Source organism: Equus caballus, chromosome 4 (genome assembly GCF_041296265.1).
Source record: "Equus caballus isolate H_3958 breed thoroughbred chromosome 4, TB-T2T, whole genome shotgun sequence".
NCBI classification, from domain to species: Eukaryota; Metazoa; Chordata; class Mammalia; order Perissodactyla; family Equidae; genus Equus; species Equus caballus.
The window spans coordinates 57,627,963-57,646,252 of NC_091687.1; the positions used below are offsets into that span (position 1 = coordinate 57,627,963).

General features: G+C 41.4%; 1 protein-coding gene across 3 annotated transcripts in view; it reads left to right on the forward strand.

The window, feature by feature from the left end:
* The first annotated feature begins 15,270 nt into the window (after positions 1 to 15,270).
* DNAH11 (dynein axonemal heavy chain 11) overlaps positions 15,271 to 18,290 on the forward strand; it is a 295,727-nt gene continuing 292,707 nt past the window's right edge. For all 3 annotated transcript variants that reach the window (XM_070264673.1, XM_023639347.2, XM_070264674.1), the window contains exons 1-2: positions 15,271 to 15,882; positions 17,320 to 17,463. In XM_070264673.1, the coding sequence (XP_070120774.1) occupies positions 15,526 to 15,882; positions 17,320 to 17,463 (501 nt within the window). In that variant the 5' untranslated portion in view covers positions 15,271 to 15,525. The remainder of the gene's footprint in view (positions 15,883 to 17,319; positions 17,464 to 18,290) is intronic.

Genomic DNA, 18,290 nt, shown 5'->3' on the forward strand with positions numbered 1-18,290 from the left:
CGTACTGACATAAAATCCATTCTCTTTAAACAGAATAGGTACTTGCACGATAAATCATGGATCGCTATTCTGCCCGCAGTTAAATACACATACTCAAGCCTTAAGTACACTGGATGTTCCCTAGTGAAGTCAACCACAAAAACTGGGTGACAGTGAAGCCAAAGTTTCACATGAGCTTACGATATTTGAAATGTTCCATAAAAAATAAATATTTTACAATAAAAATTTTCTTCAAGGAAACAATAGCTGTGTTTCCTCGCAATTAGCAATAATCCTTTTTCATAGCTGTGGCTCTGAATTTTTTGTTCAGTGGAAACGTAATCCACAGGGTTTTTTCTTCCCTATATTTTTGTAAAATCAAGTACATTTATATAGATAACGTATGCATATGCTATGTGTGACCTTACAGGTATATGTCAATATGACATTTGGGTTAGATTAGGAAGTTCAAACTTCAAAATAAAATTATTTTGTTGTTAAAGCTGCTGAAAGAAAACCCACAAATTACAGATAGGCCTAAGTGTACACACATGGCCTAAAATAAAATCTCTATAAAGACGTATATCAATAGTTTCCATAGAGCTACATTTTTCTCGAGTCCTCTATTTCTGAACGTTAATTTGCTCCAGAACTTAACAGTCACAATGACTAAAAAGTTCGAGTTTTGAGTCTCCACTCATTGAACGGCTATTGAGTGTCTGCTTTATACCAGGCACGATGCAGGTGTCAGAGAGGCAGAGAATAAGACAAAAAGCCCTGTCCCTGCTCTCATAGAGTTCACGCATATGAGAGGGTGGTCAGGTCAAGGGAGGACCAGTGGCTACAGGTGACGAGGAGCACTGGGGCTGCATCTGTACGGGGGTCATCAGGAAAGGCAGGAAGCAAGCCGTGCAAATCAGGGTCTGAGGGACAGCCAGGGGACGAGAGCCAGCGAAATGGCTGAGCCCCGAGACGGGACCGGGGCTGAAACAACAGTCTAGAGGGGCCAAAAGGAGGATGGCTGCAGCGAGGTAAGAGGTGGCAGCACGGCACCATCCTGCAGACCCTGTAATCCTCGCGGTTGGAGTCTGAAGGCCCTCTTAGAAGGCAGCGTCCATCTCCCTGGTAACAGCAAAGCCCTGTGACAGAGGTGTCCCTGACTGGGAGGCAGAGGAGTGTGGGCTTGACTCCTGGTTTGGCCACTTACTAGCCACACAATTCGGGCAAATTAGCTAACCTTTACGCACCCTCTTTTCCTCATTTGCAAAATGGGGATAATACCACGTAGGTCTGTTAAGAGCATCAAATAAGATAACTCTTGTCAAGCCCCTGACCCAATAGTGTTCAAGAGGTAGAAGTTGTTATTACTGTTAACTATAAATTAACCCAAAAGGTAGGGAGGCATGGAATATTTCCCAGCTGGACCAATGCTGAGATTTTTTTTAAATGGGCAACAATACATTGAAATGTTAATTTTCAATATTTCATAAAAGGAAAATGGAGAAATTTCAGTGAGAGAAATTCAGGGAGAAAAACTGGAAATTTCTTGTTTTAATCATATTTTCTCAAACTGCCCATCTGAGCTAGTTTAGAGTGCTCCATAAAAATTATATGATGATCGTCTTTTCCTAGTACTAAGGAAAATTAGAGTTTCAGATCTTCGTTATTTCCTAATACTAAAATATTAATTCCAACTAGCACTTGCCTACCTCAAAGTGATAGTAGACAACCAGACGAGTGAACGAGCAGCAAACCAATTAGAAAAATAGAAACAGCCGCTCATGTGGCGTTCACTAACGGTTTGTCAACGCTCAACATGTGTGTGGATAATTTTCTCTATTTAAAATCATTCCCTATGTTTAGAGAGATTTGTTAAATAAATGAAATGAGCTCGAGCTGACAGGGTGAAAGTACTCCAGTGCTTTCAGCTCCCTGCTAAATTGCAGCCACAAAAGAAAATGTGCAATTTGGTGTCCAAAGGTTTTCTGATCCTGGACGACTTCCTCTCAGACTTGGTTCAGAAAAGAAAAATAGGATGCTCTCCATTTATGACCTCTAAGCTACTTTCATTTAGCTTCACAGATTATTTGTGGAATCAGATAGGATATAAACAAATAAATTGTCCCAAGTGGCATAGTGTCCTGCTCAGGCACCTCTGGCCAGCAACTGCTCTCCACTTCCAACCACCTTGTCCATTGAACTATGTTATCTTGGCTCCAGATTCTGTTCTTAACTCTCACTTGCCTTTTTTGTTCCCAGGTTGACTTTGGAGATGCTTTTTCCAGTCAGTCCATACATTTATAGAGCACCTACTGTGTGCCAGGTTCAGGCACAAGGGATGCTGTTCCTCTTTTCTGCACTAGCCCTTCCTCCTTGCAACCCTCCCTCGGCTAGATTTCCAGAGCACCTCAAGATCCCCTTTCCCCACTCCTAGGGAGGGGCTGGCCAGTACTTGCAGAGACAGGAGTGTGTGAAGCCCGCATCTACTGGGAGGAGCCAGGGCTCAGGTCAAGTTGGGCCAAGTTAAGATGGACAAGTTTCAAGTCAGAGTCAGCCAAAAAGTCAGACCCTGGAAGCTAAGATCAGACAAAAGCAAATTACAGAGAAGAGGAAATTAAACTTGAGCAGTTGTCTCCAACATCTGTTCGTCATTGAATCACGCCTTTCTAGACGGTTGGCTTGGCTCAAACTGTGTTATTTATTACCCTGCTATGAAATGTGGTTTAATAAATATTTTATTGATAGTAGTATTATTTTCAAGATGTGGAAGCCATAATCAAGTTATATTTTCTGCTGGTAAAACCTCTCCTAGCTTGTATAATTTTATGCTGGGATTAAATACATTAGTCATTCATGGTGCTGTGTAAAGGGCATCGTGGCTTCCTGGTGTTTGGATACCCAACAAGCCTGAAAACCACTGTTGAGGAAAACAATTGAAAGGCAAACAATAAGCTAATTTAAAAAAGCTTCCAGCTCAGTTCAGGAATATGATAAATGGTTACAACTTTAACTTAACTGTTTTATGTCTTTGAAGCTATCTTTATGTTGTCTTGTTCTTTGTCAAATTCATACACGTATGTATGAAATATATGCATGTGCGTGTTTGTTGAAGCATCATATGTATTTCTAATTACAGCTCATAAGTCAGAATTAAATTTATAAGTTACTGTGGTTTTGTACTGTAGTTGCTTCCTCTCACTTTCAGTAATTAGGTGGACGGAAAGATAACATTGTTAGAAAATTAAGCCGTGTTTTGATGATAATATGTAACCTTATTTTAATTCTCATTTTTATGGAGTAAATCATGACTAGAATAGGGCTTGGGGCCCTATGGAAAGACCCTCAGTTCTTCGTTTGTTTTGTTTTTTAAAATACTGGGGATGCCAATTTTTATTAAAAATCTATGTAAGAATGTCCACCAATTCCATTAGCAACTGGGAATACTTTCATTCTTGTGTCCGGTTGTAATTGTAGACTTTGACATAAAAAAGGAAATTTAAAAAAGGGCAAACCTACCTAAAGAATTTTCATTTTTGTAGATATAAGTAAGATATATTGTTCTGTATTTTTAGGAAAGTATTACCTTATTTATGAAATGTTTTTAAAATATTAATTTTCTTTTAAATATTATCCTTATTTGAATCTATGATCTTGACATTTGTCTCTAAAGAATTAATGCTATGAGAAAAGAGATGATAATCACCAGAGAATATATTCAAAGAAAATATTTGTCTTCAATTTATAAATTTTGTTCTAATAGAAATATTGATCAGATTTATGATTTAAGTATTGATTTCTTTTACTAAGAAAAATGTAAGATGTTTTTAACTGTGGTGTTGTTCAGAACACTCCCCAAATAATTATGATCTTTAAAGAAAAATCAAATAACTCTCCTGCTTTAATTTTTTTTGTAGCTAAGCTGTAACTAGGCCTAAAATACATCCAGCTTGTGAATCCAGAGGACATTGCTTTGTTCTCAAGAATCTACAACAAGCAATCAAAATTTAGACATATTTAAATATAAAATTGAGAGTTACCCTATTCGAAATTCAGTTCATTCTCCTTAAACAAAAGAATATGAAAGTAATTATTGGTTCTCATTATCATAGATACGGAGGTGATAGTCAAAATGTTTACTAAACACAGCACAACATCCATCAATCAGAAGAGATGCTACACATAATATTGAAGGAAAGTCCCAGAGCCCCTTCCTGTCCCTCCAACCCCACACCCCCAGCAGCCACACACACCCCCCCTGCACCCACACACCCCCAGCCCACGCCAGCACCCACACACCCCAAGCCCACCCCCGCACCCCCTGCATCCCCCACACACCCCCAGCCCACCCCCACACCTCCCGGTGCCAGGCATTACTCTTTCAGTTGCCGGATCCTGGGGAGGTCATGGAGTGGTCGTGGAGGATTGGGAACCAGAGTAGCTGTCTACCTCCTGGTATGGAATTATCTCCATATTTTAATAACCAGTGTAGCCATACGGGTGTCCCAGCTGAATGTGAACCCTGGACAGGTGGGTTTATACTCCAAACATTCAGTGTATGGATAGAAAAACCCAGTCCCAAAAAATCCCTTTAATTGCTGAGGAAATTTATGAAAAAGCCCAGTTATATAAACATTTTACTAAGACTCATAAAAATCAAAGGAAAATGCAAGTGGAAAACTTATTTCACTTAAAGACAGGACAGATTCGAAAATTCTTATAAAATTTGTGCAAGATACAGCTCCAGCAGATTGTGATGCCTTAAACCATTTTAAAAGGCACATCAGAGAAAGGGTTAATTATCACAGCTGGTTGGTTACATCAACAAAGGTGATTGCTTTGGAACCTTTATTTTCAGTGACTTTTAGAAGCCTGTTAACTATTTATTGAATCTAAGACAAGATCGATTATTTTATATAATTTTATATTAAAATTTTTAATATAAAATGTGTGGGGGTGGGCTGGGGGTGTGTGTGGGATGCAGGGGGTGCGGGGGTGGGCTTGGGGTGTGTGGGTGCTGGCGTGGGCTGGGGGTGTGTGGGTGCAGGGTGGGTGTGTGTGGCTGCTGGGGGTGTGGGGTTGGAGGGACAGGAAGGGGCTCTGGGACTTTCCTTCAATATTATGTGTAGCATCTCTTCTGATTGATGGATGTTGTGCTGTGTTTAGTAAACATTTTGACTATCACCTCCGTATCTATGATAATGAGAACCAATAATTACTTTCATATTCTTTTGTTTAAGGAGAATGAACTGAATTTCGAATAGGGTAACTCTCAATTTTATATTTAAATATGTCTAAATTTTGATTGCTTGTTGTAGATTCTTGAGAACAAAGCAATGTCCTCTGGATTCACAAGCTGGATGTATTTTAGGCCTAGTTACAGCTTAGCTACAAAAAAAATTAAAGCAGGAGAGTTATTTGATTTTTATTAATAATATTATTTTATATTAATTTGTATACCACTAAAAAACGCTGCCGATTACACGACAACACAATGCTTTAGTAACACTTAAAGTTTTGTTTTACACTTATGAAGGAGCTCTAGTAGACTTTGATATTTTCTCATGTGTCATTCCTGTACATACATTAAAAATGTAAATGAAATCATTTCTTCGTGTTCACTGACTAACTTTTCAGTCACATTTTTGCCCAAGAGTGGTAGTTTTCAAACTACATCCAGAGATTCTTTGCTACTCCTCCCTCCAATAGGAGGAGCCTAATTCCCATCTCCTTGAGGGTGGACTGGACTTTGCGACTTGTGTCTAATGAACATAATAGAGTGGATGCGACCGTGTGCGACTTCAGAGACTAAGACATCAGAAGTCAGGGTGGCTTCCCTCTTAGTTGTTCTCTTGGATTATTCACTTCAGGGGAAGCCGGTGTCCAGGTGCCTCTCTGGAGAGGCCCAGGTGGTGAGGAACGGAGACCTCTGGACAATTGCCACCTAAGTGAGCTGGAAGTGCATCTTCCAGCCCAGGCGAGCCTTCAGGTGACTGCAGCCTCAGGCACCATCTTGACTACACCCTCGTGAGAGACTCTGCAAGATTCTCAACCCACAGGAACTGAGTGAGCTAACAAATGTTTGCTGTTTCAAGCTGCTTCATTTGGCGAGTTATTTGGTATGCAGCAATAGATAACTGATATACGTGGAGTCATCAGTTTTCAACCAATATCATCTTCTGTGCCATTAAGAGCAGGAAGGATGCAGCATTTCTTGAAGAAGCCTCCACTATTATCTCCAGGAATTTCCTCTGTGCTGAGGGTATTCTGTTCTGCAAGTTTTGCTGCAGATGTGTGGGCAATAAGACTACAACAGACATGCCTCTTGGTAGACCACAAATGTAAGACACACCCCAATTTCAGAGATGTTAAGATGTGAAAAAATGTGCATCATAGCATTGACGAAATACACTTTGAGCTATTTTTGTTCTTTCCTTTCTCTTTCCGCGAACCCCTTTTCTTCTCTAAGATCTTGATCTTGCCAATCGTAGTTTTGCTGATCATTTCAGGACAAAACTACTGAGGTTCACAGGAGATTATCTGCATCCTCTGTTGATGTGGGGAGTGACGGGCTTGAGTGGCAGCAGGAAAAGAATGGTTGGTGTGAACTGAAAGAATGCTTTTTGAACTTTAACCTTTCCCAGCCCAAGCAACCCTGGCTGTGTGTTGGAAAGAGGACTGCCCTCTCTGTGAGGGGCTGGAATTGTGGGAAAGTCGGGGGTGCTTCTTGGTGCTGGTGGAATTGGGGCATTAAGGAGGGCATGCTAATCCTTGGAGATTTGGGAATATTCCAGTTGTATGTGATATTCTATAGCCTGGAACAATTCACTACCAACATATTAGGAATATAACTATACAGGGAGAAAAGCAAGAATGCAAACAGTGCTTACTGGTGTAGGAAGAAACCTTAGCAGCGTTACAATGGGCACATCAGCGAGGTCACTAGAAGAAGGGAGATCGACCTGACCTAAGCACGCGGCTCACCTCCTTAAATCTCTCTCCACTAAATAAAATACCACATATGAAAGGGCTTTGGAACCTGTTGAGCACTAGACAAATGGAAGGTTTAATTACATGTGTGTGCTGCCTCCACGCTGGGAGGGATCACTCATCCTTATTCGATTCCCATTTGTGCCCAACTCTGAGCGCTTTCTCAGGGTTTCTCTTCATTTCTCATTTCAAGGAAAGGTTTAACAAACAGGAATAGAAATCATAATGTTTAATACAATTTAGGAGATATTCAGAAATAATTGTGCTTATAACCCCTACAACTTAACTGCCTTTCATATTCTTTCTTTTTTTTTTTTTTTTTTGCTGAGGAAGATTACCTTGAGCTAACATCATTGTCAATCTTCCTCTATTTTTTAGTATGTAGGCTGCCAGCCCAGCATGGCCCCTAACAGGGCAGTGTAGATCTCTCCCAGGAACCAAACCTGGGCCTCCAAAGTGGAGTGTGTCAAACTTAACCACTAGGCTACTGGGGCTGGCCCCCCTTTCATATTAATTTTGATGAATTTATTTAATCTCTAAATTTTCCTTCTCTGGAACTGGTGCTTCTAAAAGAAAATTTTCTCATTCTGATTACCTGTAATTTAACGTCTCTTTACAGATTTATTTTTCCCTTCTTCCTTCAGAGGCTCTTTTTCCCTGCCCTGAAATTTCTTGGGTCACAGAAATCTTTCTCTTGCTGGCATTTTTTTTTTAAGTGTTTGTTTCAGTTCAACAAATATTTGAACAATAGTATTTCTAGAGGCTACAGGGGGTAAAAAAAAACAAACAAACAAATAAATGACACAGGTTCTGATAGTGCCTGCCTTCAAAGGGCGTAGTAACTAACAAGGAAAAATAAGAAAGCTGCACAAATCGCTATCATGCAAAGTCTAGCGCGTTATGCTGGTGCCGGAAGAGATTACACCGAGGACTGGGCGAGGATTTCCTCTTGTGGTGGTGGTTTGCTGGCTTGCTCGCTTTTGTCAGTCATTTCCAGTAAACCTCAGTGGGGAGAAGGATCAAAGCGGGGTCTTGTGCCCCTTCCTCTGTCTGGAACCACAAAGGAGGCTCTCTCAGGGCTCCCACCAAACGTTTTTAGTGAGGATCCTGTGATGTCCATGGAGAAGAACCTGTGAATGGGTACAAATTCTCCTTGCATCTGTGACCCCAACAGTCTCTGTAGTGTCTAGCCAGGCCACACTATGGATAGCCATTTGTTAAAAATTTTAGCTCAATGTTTCTTCCCCATCTCTAGTAGTATCTACTCTAAATTTAAGGTAGTGGAAGCGTCTTCAAGTTGGCTCTTGAAAATTTTTGACACACCCTCATGAGCATTTGATAGCTTCTCTGCTTTCTGCTATTACAAAATGTTCCAAGACCAATAGCTGAAGTCAGCCATTTCTCAGCTCCCCTGTGGCTTTGAGTGGGAAATGGTATTTAGAGACGAACATCTAATCACTAGGGATGCTCATTGCAAAGGGTTATTTCTTGTTTTAAAATGTTTTCAGTGACCAGAGCTAAGTAGTGAATATTTTATTAGAGACAAGATATCATGAGTTTATACTGAAAGTTTAATTTCAAAATCAGGTCGCAAGGGTTTTTACTTAACCTCACCTATCTTACATCCGTTTCTGCATTCTATTGTGCCCAAACTCCTGGTTTCCAAGGACGCCAGCATAGTTATTCCTTTGGTTTTGGAGGAGGTGCTGCTCAGATCTTCCCCTTCAGGAACAAGGCGCTCATTCTCCCACCTGCTGGAAATGTTGCCTGCTGGTGCCTCATGCTGAGTCCTTCTCCAGCAATTACCCTCAGCCAAAGGGTACTGCCTTGGCCAAGGTCATGCCTCCTGCGCTAGTGCAAGATGGGACTCTGAAGGTGTGATTCTCTTGTCTCAGTTTCAGATGTCTCTAAAGGTCATCATAGCTTAAGAGCTCCCCATGGGATCAACCAAGGCTTTTCTTGCAACTGCCTGACAATTCGACTTCTCCCTCTGCCCAGGCCTTCTTTCTTCAGTCCCTTACAGGTATTTTTTTCCCTGAGAGCACTTGCTAACGAATGACCTGCGTGCAAATCCCACAAATGAGTCTCAGCATCTGTTTATCTGAGAATCCAACCCAGGACAGCGTTATTCTCACGATACGTAATCAGTCTTACGATCACACTACCAATACTATTACTAACAATAGAATTGATGAAAACAGGTTAAAATCATTTGTTTATATTATTTTTATTTTATTTCGTACAGTTCTTTTTGTTCCTAGGTTGTATCTCTTCAGGCGTATACTGTCTAACTACTGTTTGAAAATCACTTGAAATAGTTCTTCTCTATATGGTTATGCCACTAACTCAATAGACACGTAAGTTCATTCGGTTCCTTTTGCTCTTGCTTTTTAGAGTTCTTTTTAAAGTTTAAACTTATTTTTTAATTATGTAAGGTATTTACATGATTCTTAAGTCAGCTATAGAAAAGAATGTATATTTATGGAAGCTAGCTTCTATGCCTGTTTTCTCCATCCTTTCTCATGTGTAAACTTTTTTTTTTAAGTTTTGGCTTATTCTTCCATTGTAGTATTTATATTTTAATATAAACAAATACTATGTGATTGTGTGTGTGGGGGGGTACCCTCCCCCCCTGCCCACTTTCATAGATGAATGGTAGCATAGAATACACATTTTCTCTCTCTTTTATTTTTAACTTGAAAATATATCTTGGAAATCATTCCCCTAAAGTATTCAGAGGTATTTCTCAGTCTTTTTTGTAGCTGCATATTATTCCATTGTTTGGATGTTATCTGGTTCATTCAGCCAGTCTCCTGTTGCTGGACATTTGGGTTGTTTCTGGTCTCTTGCTCTTACTATTAGTCCTCTAATAAGATTGCAGGGTCAAAGGGCCAGTGCATAGGTAATTTCTCTAGAAATTGACAAATTCTCTGGGGTTGTATCATTTGGAATTCCCAGCAGTGAGATATGTGAGTGCCTGTTTTCCTAGCCATGCCAAGAATATGATGTCAATCTTAAAGCTAATAAGTGAAAAAATAGTATTGTACTATAGTTTGAATTTGTAATTTCCTTTTGTGAGGGAGGTTGAGCATCTTTTCTTGTGTGTGAAGGCCATGTGCATGACTGAACGTGGCACAGCATACCACGTTCATATACTAGCCAGCAAGCTGGAAAGACAAGAAGAAATGGAGGGCTGGCAGATTCTTTTTAAGAACTTGACACACAATTTCTTATTACTTTGACTTTCTGTTAGTTACAAGAGAAACCAGGAAATGAAATTTCCAGCTGGGTGACCATTGAGTCCCATTAAAACTTGGAATGGGGCAAGTGTTCTATTACCCAGAGGAAAAAAGAGTGAGTGGGTACTGGGGATGGTTAGCAGTTTCTGCCACACCATCTTGTTTTACGGTACCCCAGCCATTACCATAGCCCTGCAGGATTTGGTCCCATGCTTCTTCTTTGTCCTCATCCCCTGCTGTTCTCTCTCTGTTGGACTTCTCGCTCTTTCATCAAAACCAAGCATCCTCTCTATGGGTCTACTTGCTCTATTATCTGCCTGGAATATTTTCCCAGAATCCCTGGCTCACTCTTTTCACTTAGATTTCTCCTCAAAAGTGAGGCTTTCTTCAACATTGATACTAATTAACATCCCCCTCCCCCACCCTTTACTCTGGTTTTCTTCTTAGAATTTATCACCCAACATAATAAACATACCTTATCTTTGCTTGTTTAGTTTCTTGAGTTTTCCACTCCCTAACTAATAATAAACCCTTTATAATGCTTAAATGGGCCAGGCACTGACCTAAGTGTTCGTGCTTTCTATATATTTAAACTGCATCAATTCTCACAACAACCGTCTGATGGACCATTGCCATGTTAGTGCCGCATAAAAAGCCTCACCACCATTACGTAGCTTACAACAATAATCATTTATTCTTGTTCATGCATCTGTGGGTTGATTGAGGGTAGACTGATCTAGATCATACTTAGTTGAACTTGCCTCTGAGATACAAGTTGGGTCCAGGTTGGTTCCTTGTATCAGCAAGCTAGCTGGGGATGTTCTTCTCATGGCAATGGCAGAGGTACAAAGAGACAAGCCCCACCATGCAAGGACATTTCAAGCCTTTGTTTATGTCATGTCTGCTAACATTCCATTGACCAAAGCAAGTCATATGGCCAAGCACAACTTAAAGGGAACAGAAAATTATACTCTTATCATGAAGGTGGAGAGGGACTATTTACTGAAAAAAATTGAATCTGCCATTTTATTATTCCTATTTCAGATGAGGAGACCAAGGCACCTAGAAGTTAAGTAGCTGGCCAAGGTCACATACACTTAGTACCTAGTAGAAGAGGAATGCAAACCCAGTTGATATAGCACCAGTCTAGCCAGTATAAATCTAGCTTACACCAGTACCATGAGAGCAGAAACTTAGTCTGATGGGTTTTTAATTAATTAATTTATTTATTTTTCTTGCATTGAGTTCATAATAGTTTACATCAATGTGAGATTTCACTTGTACGTTATTTCTTGACTGTTACCACATAAGTGCTCCCCTTCACCCCCTGTGCCCACCCACCACTCTCCTTCCCCTGGTAACCACTGAACTGTTTTCTTTGTCCACATATTTGTTTAGATTCCACACATGAGTGAAATCATCTAGTGTTTGTCTTTCTCAGATTGGCTTATTTCGCTTAGCATAATTCCCTCCTGGTCCTTCCATGTTATTGCAAATGGGATGAATTTGTCTTTTTTTTCTGCCTGAGTAGTATTCCATTGTACATATATATACCACATCTTCTTTATCCAATCATCGGTTGATGGACACTTGGGTTGCTTCTGTGTCTTGGCTATTGTGAATAGTGCTGCAATGAACATAGGGGTGCATATGTTACTTTGGATTGTTGATTTCAGATTGTTTGTGTAGATACCCAGTAGTGGGATAGCTGGGTCATACGATAGTTCTGTTTTTAGTTTTTTGAGGAATCTCCATACTATTTTCCATAGTGGCTGCACCAGTTTGCCTTCCCACAAGCAGTGTATGAGGCGTCCCTTGTCTCCACACCCTCTCCAACATTTATTATTTTTAGTCTTAGTGATTATAGCCATTTTAACAGGCATAAGATGGTATCTTAGTGTGGTTTTGATTTGCATTTCCCTGATGATTAGTGATGTTGAACATCTTTTCATGTGTTTATTGGCCATCTGTATATTTGCTTTGGAAAAATGTCTGTTCATCTCCTCTGCCCATGTTTTGATTGGGTTGTTTGTTTTTTTATTATTCAGTTGTGTGAGTTCCTTATATATTACGGAGATTGACCCCTTGTCAGATATATGATTTGCAAATATTTTCTCCCAGTTGGTGGGTTGTTTTTTTGTTTTGATTCTAGTTTCTTTTGCCTTGCAGAAGCTCTTCAGGTAATGAATTCTCACTTGTTTATTTTTTCTTTTGTTTCCCTGTCTGAGAGGACACAGTATTTGAAAAGATCCTTTTTAGTTCAATGTCAAAGAATGCACTACCGATATTATCTTCCAGGAGTTTTATAGTTTCAGGACATATCTTCAAATCTTTGATCCATTTTGAGTTTATTTTTGTGTATGGCATGAGATAGCGGTCTACCTTCATTCTTTTGCATGTGGCTGTCCAGTTTTCCCAACACCATCTATTGAAGAGACTATCTTTTGTCCATTGTATGTTCTTGGCAACTTTGTCAAAGATTAGCTGTCCGTAGATGTGTGGTTTTATTTCTGGGCTTTCAGTTCTGTTCCATTGATCTGTGTGCCTGTTTTTGTACCAGTACCATGCCGTTTTGGTCACTATGGCTTTGCAGTTAATTTTGAAGTCAGGGATTGTGATGCCTCCAGCTTTGTTCTTTTTTCTCAGGATTGCCTGAGCAATTCGGGGTCTTTGGTTGCCCTATATGAATTTTAGGATTCTTTGCTCTATTTCTGCGAAGAATGTCATTGGGATTCTGATAGGGATTGCATTGAATCTGTAGATTGCTTTGGGTAGTATGGACATTTTAACTATGTTTATTCTCCCAATCCATGAGCAAGGAATCTCTTTACGTCATTATTAATTTCTTTCAGTAATGTCTTATAGTTTTCATCATATAAGTCCTTCACCTCCTTGGTTAAATTTATTCCTAGGTACTTTATTCTTTTAGTTGCGATTGCAAATAGAATTGTATTCTTGAGTTCTCTTTCTGTAAGTTTGTTATTGGAGTATAAAAAAGCAACTGATTTTTGTAAGTTGATTCTGTACCCAACTTTACTGTAGTTGTTAATTATTTCTATTAGTTTTCCGATGGATTTTTTTAGGTTTTCTGTATATAAGATCATGTCGTCTGCAAACAGCTAGAGTTTCACTTCTTCACTCCCTATGTGGTTTCCTTTTATTCCTTTCTCTTACGTAAGTGCTCTGGCCAAAACCTCCAGTACTATGTAGTCTGATGTTTTTGTGTTGTATTTCTAGCACCTAGAACAGTACTTGGCACTTAGTTGGCATTCAATAAATACTTGTGGAGCCAATGAATAAACTCAGCACAGTACACGGCCCTTGACTGGTTGGTACATGATGAATGTTAACTATTATTACTAAGGAAAATTATCCAACATGTGGGAATAAGGTAAAGGAAAGGCAGAATGTCTTTTCAGTGTCATATTGGAACATGGTTTAACTGGTCCACCAACGGATTACTTAATTATCTAGAGAAATGTACTTTTTGGACTCATTATCTACTATTTGGACTATTATGACAGACAGAAATTCTATGAAGTTATATTTTTATTTATAGATTTTTGTTCATTACAAATGTAAATTTTTCTGAAATACAAATTATTTCAAAACCCCCACAAAAACCCGAAAGTTAAGATTATATTGCTGTAGAGGACATTAAGGAGTATTGTATCTAACCTAGCAAACTTATTCCAACAGGCTTTCCCCAGTGCCTAGAAATCTCTTTTCTAATTCTTCTTGGAACCAAGTTCAGCACTTTGTTGATTTCCTCAATAATGAGTTGAATAAATCTCCATTCTATATTTTGAGTTACATATGTAACTTTAATATTAGCACTATTATCTAATTTTTTTCTGCTGAATCTGAAAGTGGTTTTTCACTTTGAATTAAATACAAGTCATATACAGAATTCCTGTTTCTCTGGGGTAGGGGGATGCAAAGCTGGAATATAGGGGTGAGACGAGAGACTAAGAAGCATTGTAAGGTGTTTGCAGTGATTTCCAGAATTGCTTACAAGCCATGGAGCCAAGGATTGCAGCCTTGACATCCTGAAGCATTATAAAGGCTTTCTAGGAGTCTGTGTTCATTCGAGATTCTGATCATGTAACTAGAAAAGCTTATAGAGGTCTGTAAGAGACAATTAACATCCTGAAAAGAAAAATTGTTCGAGCTCTGGATCCTGATGGAAACAATTATCAACAATGTTGTTATGTGGATTATTGAGGGCAACACGCCTTCATAGCTCCTATGGGAGGAATGGAGGTTGAAGTTTTTATTTTGAAATGAACAATTAAAGGGGATCGACTAAAAATGTTTAGTTTGCGGACTCCTCCCCTCAAAATTCTAGCTACTTCAGTAACCAGAATTTCTTAATAGTCTCCACGAATGCCACTGATAGACCATGCTGAAATCCCGTTGCAATATCGTGAAGACTGTAATTAATCTGCAATTTTTCTCCCTCGATCTTTTACTCTTGGATTGAACGATAATCCTGCGTATTTTCAGAGCACTTTGGAGTTTACAAAGAGCGCCGGGCATTCTCTTATTGGGCGTATTAACATTCCAGGAAGTGGCAGGTGAGTGTCGGAATCAGGATTGTGAATACCCAGGTCTGGGACTTCAACAACTAGGCAAGTTAGATTGCAGGGTTGGCTCTTTTCTGACATTAGGACAACCCTCCGCAAGGTGAAGAAAGCTCTCAGCGCGAAGCTTTAATCCCGGTTCCCCCTTCTCCTTGTTACTTAGCCGCTCTATAACTGGCTTCCCCTGCCCATAAAATAAACTGACCAGTCAGAGCCCTGCCTTTTTTAAGGGTTAATTGAAACAATCACGGTGAAGGATTTAGCACGGAACTCGGCACAAGACAACACTGCTTATCCACGGCCATTAATCAATACTGGGCTGTTATTCTCTCTCACTAGGAGCCCCATGGAGATGTCCGATGGGCCGAGGAGCCGGAGGGCAGTGTCTCAGACCCGCCGAGGGCACGCCCCTGCCCCGCCCGGTTCTGGGCCTAGAGCCCGAAGGCCCCTCCCCTCGGCGCCCGCTCCGCCCCCAGCGGGCTGAGGCGGGGACACCGTCCCCCGGGAAACGGGACGCGCAGCTCATCCCGGGCCGGCGCCTCTGTCCGTAGGGCTCGCGCTGGGCGCCGACGCCCGCTGCCAAGTAGCAGCAGGTGGGGGACGAGCTCGCCGCCGCGACTGGGGCGATCGCAGGAGGAGGTGGGCGCCTCCCAGGGCGAGCGTGCGGAGGGGTGTTCTCGCCCACCTGGGGCGCGCGCGAGGAGCCGGCCAGCCCCGCGTCCCCTCGGACGTGCCCGATGGCAGCCCCGGTGGCAGCCCGGGAGGCGGGAGGCTTCCGGGAAGTCCCGATCCTTCCCCTAACCCCGAGCGCCGGCCTGGAGGCGGTGGGCGTGATGGAGCTGGAGGAGGAGGAAGACGAGGAGGAGGAGGAGGAGGCGGCGGCCAGAAGAGCGCGGAGTTTCGCCCGAGACGCGCGAGTGCGCTTCCTCGGCGGCCGCCTGGAGCAGATGCTGGGGCTCCCGGCGGAGAGATGGAGCCAGCATTTGGAGAGCGAGGACAACCGGCAGGTCCTGGCGGAGTTTCTGGAGAGTCCCAGCCCTGCCTGCCTTGTGTTCAGCGTCGCCGCCGCGGGGCAACTCGCGGCCTCCCGGGAGGTAAGGGGCGACGGCGGGCGAGGGGCTCGGCCACGCTGCCCGCCCTGCGTAGCGGATACTTGGGCGGACACAGGCCAGTCGCGACTCCCTGGGGACCCGTGGCGCACGCACTCGCGCGCTTTAGAAAACTTTCTTTGAAGTCCCTGCCTTGGGGGTCCGCAGAATGCCCCACGCGCTTCCACTCTGCAGATGAGCCGCTGTAGGTTAGTTTTCTGGAAGGTCACCCTTGAGCCTGCTTGACCCGGATAAAGCCGGAAAAGCAGCGCTTCTTTCAGCTGCCTGGGCGTTAGGCGCAAGCTGGGTTCTCTGCCGGATAACTTCTCTTTCGGTTGTTCTCGGGTCAGTCTGGAGCCATGTCCTTAAGAAGTGTGTTTGGCAGAGACCAAATAACTTGTCGTGTACTCAGTCTGACTGCCTGTCAACCACACTTCATCCTGGAGAAAAACACTTAGTGCTTAAAAAGGGAGCGCCCGGGCACTGTGCACACCAACCACAGAGGAGCAGCAGTTCTTTCCTTCCTTCCTTCTTTCCTCCTTCCCTCTCTTTTTTCTTTCCTCCTCTTCCTTCCTCTCTCTCTCTCTTTTTTTTAAATTTAGACTGCTCGTCTGCTTGAAGGTTAACGTATCACCTACAAGTACAGCATTTGTATTTAGCATTTTTCAAGTGTGGGAAGTTTGGAGCAAGATTTACAGTCTTTAGGGTTGTACATTGCCTCAGTGTAAAGTGTTACTATCATCACTAGATGTGGCCATTGTAATAGTTGGGGAAAGGATCCCAGAGAAGAAAGAGAATAACGGGAGCTCCCTTTAGGATTTTGTGAATTTTGAAATTTTTTGTTTTACTACTTTCCTAGCTACCTAATTTAAAAAAAAAAAAGTCTCAGTAGACAAGAAGATAGAACAGTTAACTCTAGTATCACCTAAGTTAAATAGTCATGACATCTGGAGAAAGGACTCAGTAGCTGTGGAAATGTTAGAATATCTTGATTAAGCACTTCTGTTCTTTGCTTTAAGGATAGAAATACAATTTAACCTCTTGTTCCTGGTCTTCATCTCAGTTTGGCTTATTTCCCAACAAGGAAAGATTATACTAAAGAATAACCTTTGCTAAGATAGCCACATTCTAAATGCTTCTTGTTTTTGTTTTTAATTATGAGACTTTATGGTATATAATGATCTGGAGTAATCGACATATCTTTGAAAGATGATATTTCCACACCAATAATGCTGTGAAATTAGCACTATAAAAGAACAAAGAGAACTGTATACACTTTGCAGAATGGAGAATAGCAGTGGAACAACCTTATTTGTAAACATGGGCAAGGTGCCAGATTTTGTTTCTTCTGCCAGCAGACCAGCTACAAGTTAGATACAGCAAGTCCTGCTTGATAATATGGAAACTACATTGTGAACTTTAATTATCTTGCTCTTGTTGCAGATTCCAAGAGATGCAAAACATAAACTTGTTTATATTGCCAAGAAGATTACTGAAAGCATTGGAGTAAATGATTTCTCTCAAGCGGTTTTATTTGGAGAGTTACCCACCTCATCTCTTGGACATGTAACTGCTTTCCTAGATGAGGTATTCGTCTGTCTTTACTGTTTGAATCTTTCCTTTATCTCTGTGATACTTGGAATTATTCAGGACAACTCTGGTAATTAAAGAGAATGTAGAAGCCAGGAATCTCGTCATCCAGGTGGATGGAGACTGATAGCATTTAGACTGTTCCTGAAATAAGCTGATATTGATGCTAATATACAACAGGTGGTAATTTGTAGGATCATCCTTTTCGTCTCTTTGTTTCTGAATAATGAAAGTAAAAAGCGGCTGAATTGAATAGGTTCTTGTACTTAGCTATAGGTTTTAAACTTCACTTTCAGAGGAGAGACAAGCTTACACTTTGGAAATGGATATTATTAGGTTTTCTGATTCCTATTAGTTTCTAAGTGTCACTCAGAGCAGAGAATGGGAAAAGGTAATGGAAAGTAGGTGTTAGAAATGGTTGCCTTAAAATTCCTCTTTTTCTTCCCTTAAATCAGAAATGCTCTCTAACCCAATGTTTCTGGCACTTGAATGTGCTTTGGAACCACTTGGGGATTTGGTCAAAGGGGCTGGATTCAGTAGGTTCTGCATTTCTCACCTCGTGCTGATGCTGTCTGTTCACCGACCAGCCTTGAGGAACAAAGTACCAAATAAGCAGGTTCTGGAGAACCAGAGCAGTGGTTCTCAGACTTTGCTGAACATTGGAATCACCTGGGGAACTTTCTAACCTACCCAGGTCACATCTCATACCAATTACATCAGAATGTAGGGGTGGGAGCCAGGTGGCAGTAGTTGTTAAAGAGCCCCAGGTGGTTCTCATTTGCCCCAAACTTTGGGAACCACTGGGTTACATATCGGTAAATCAG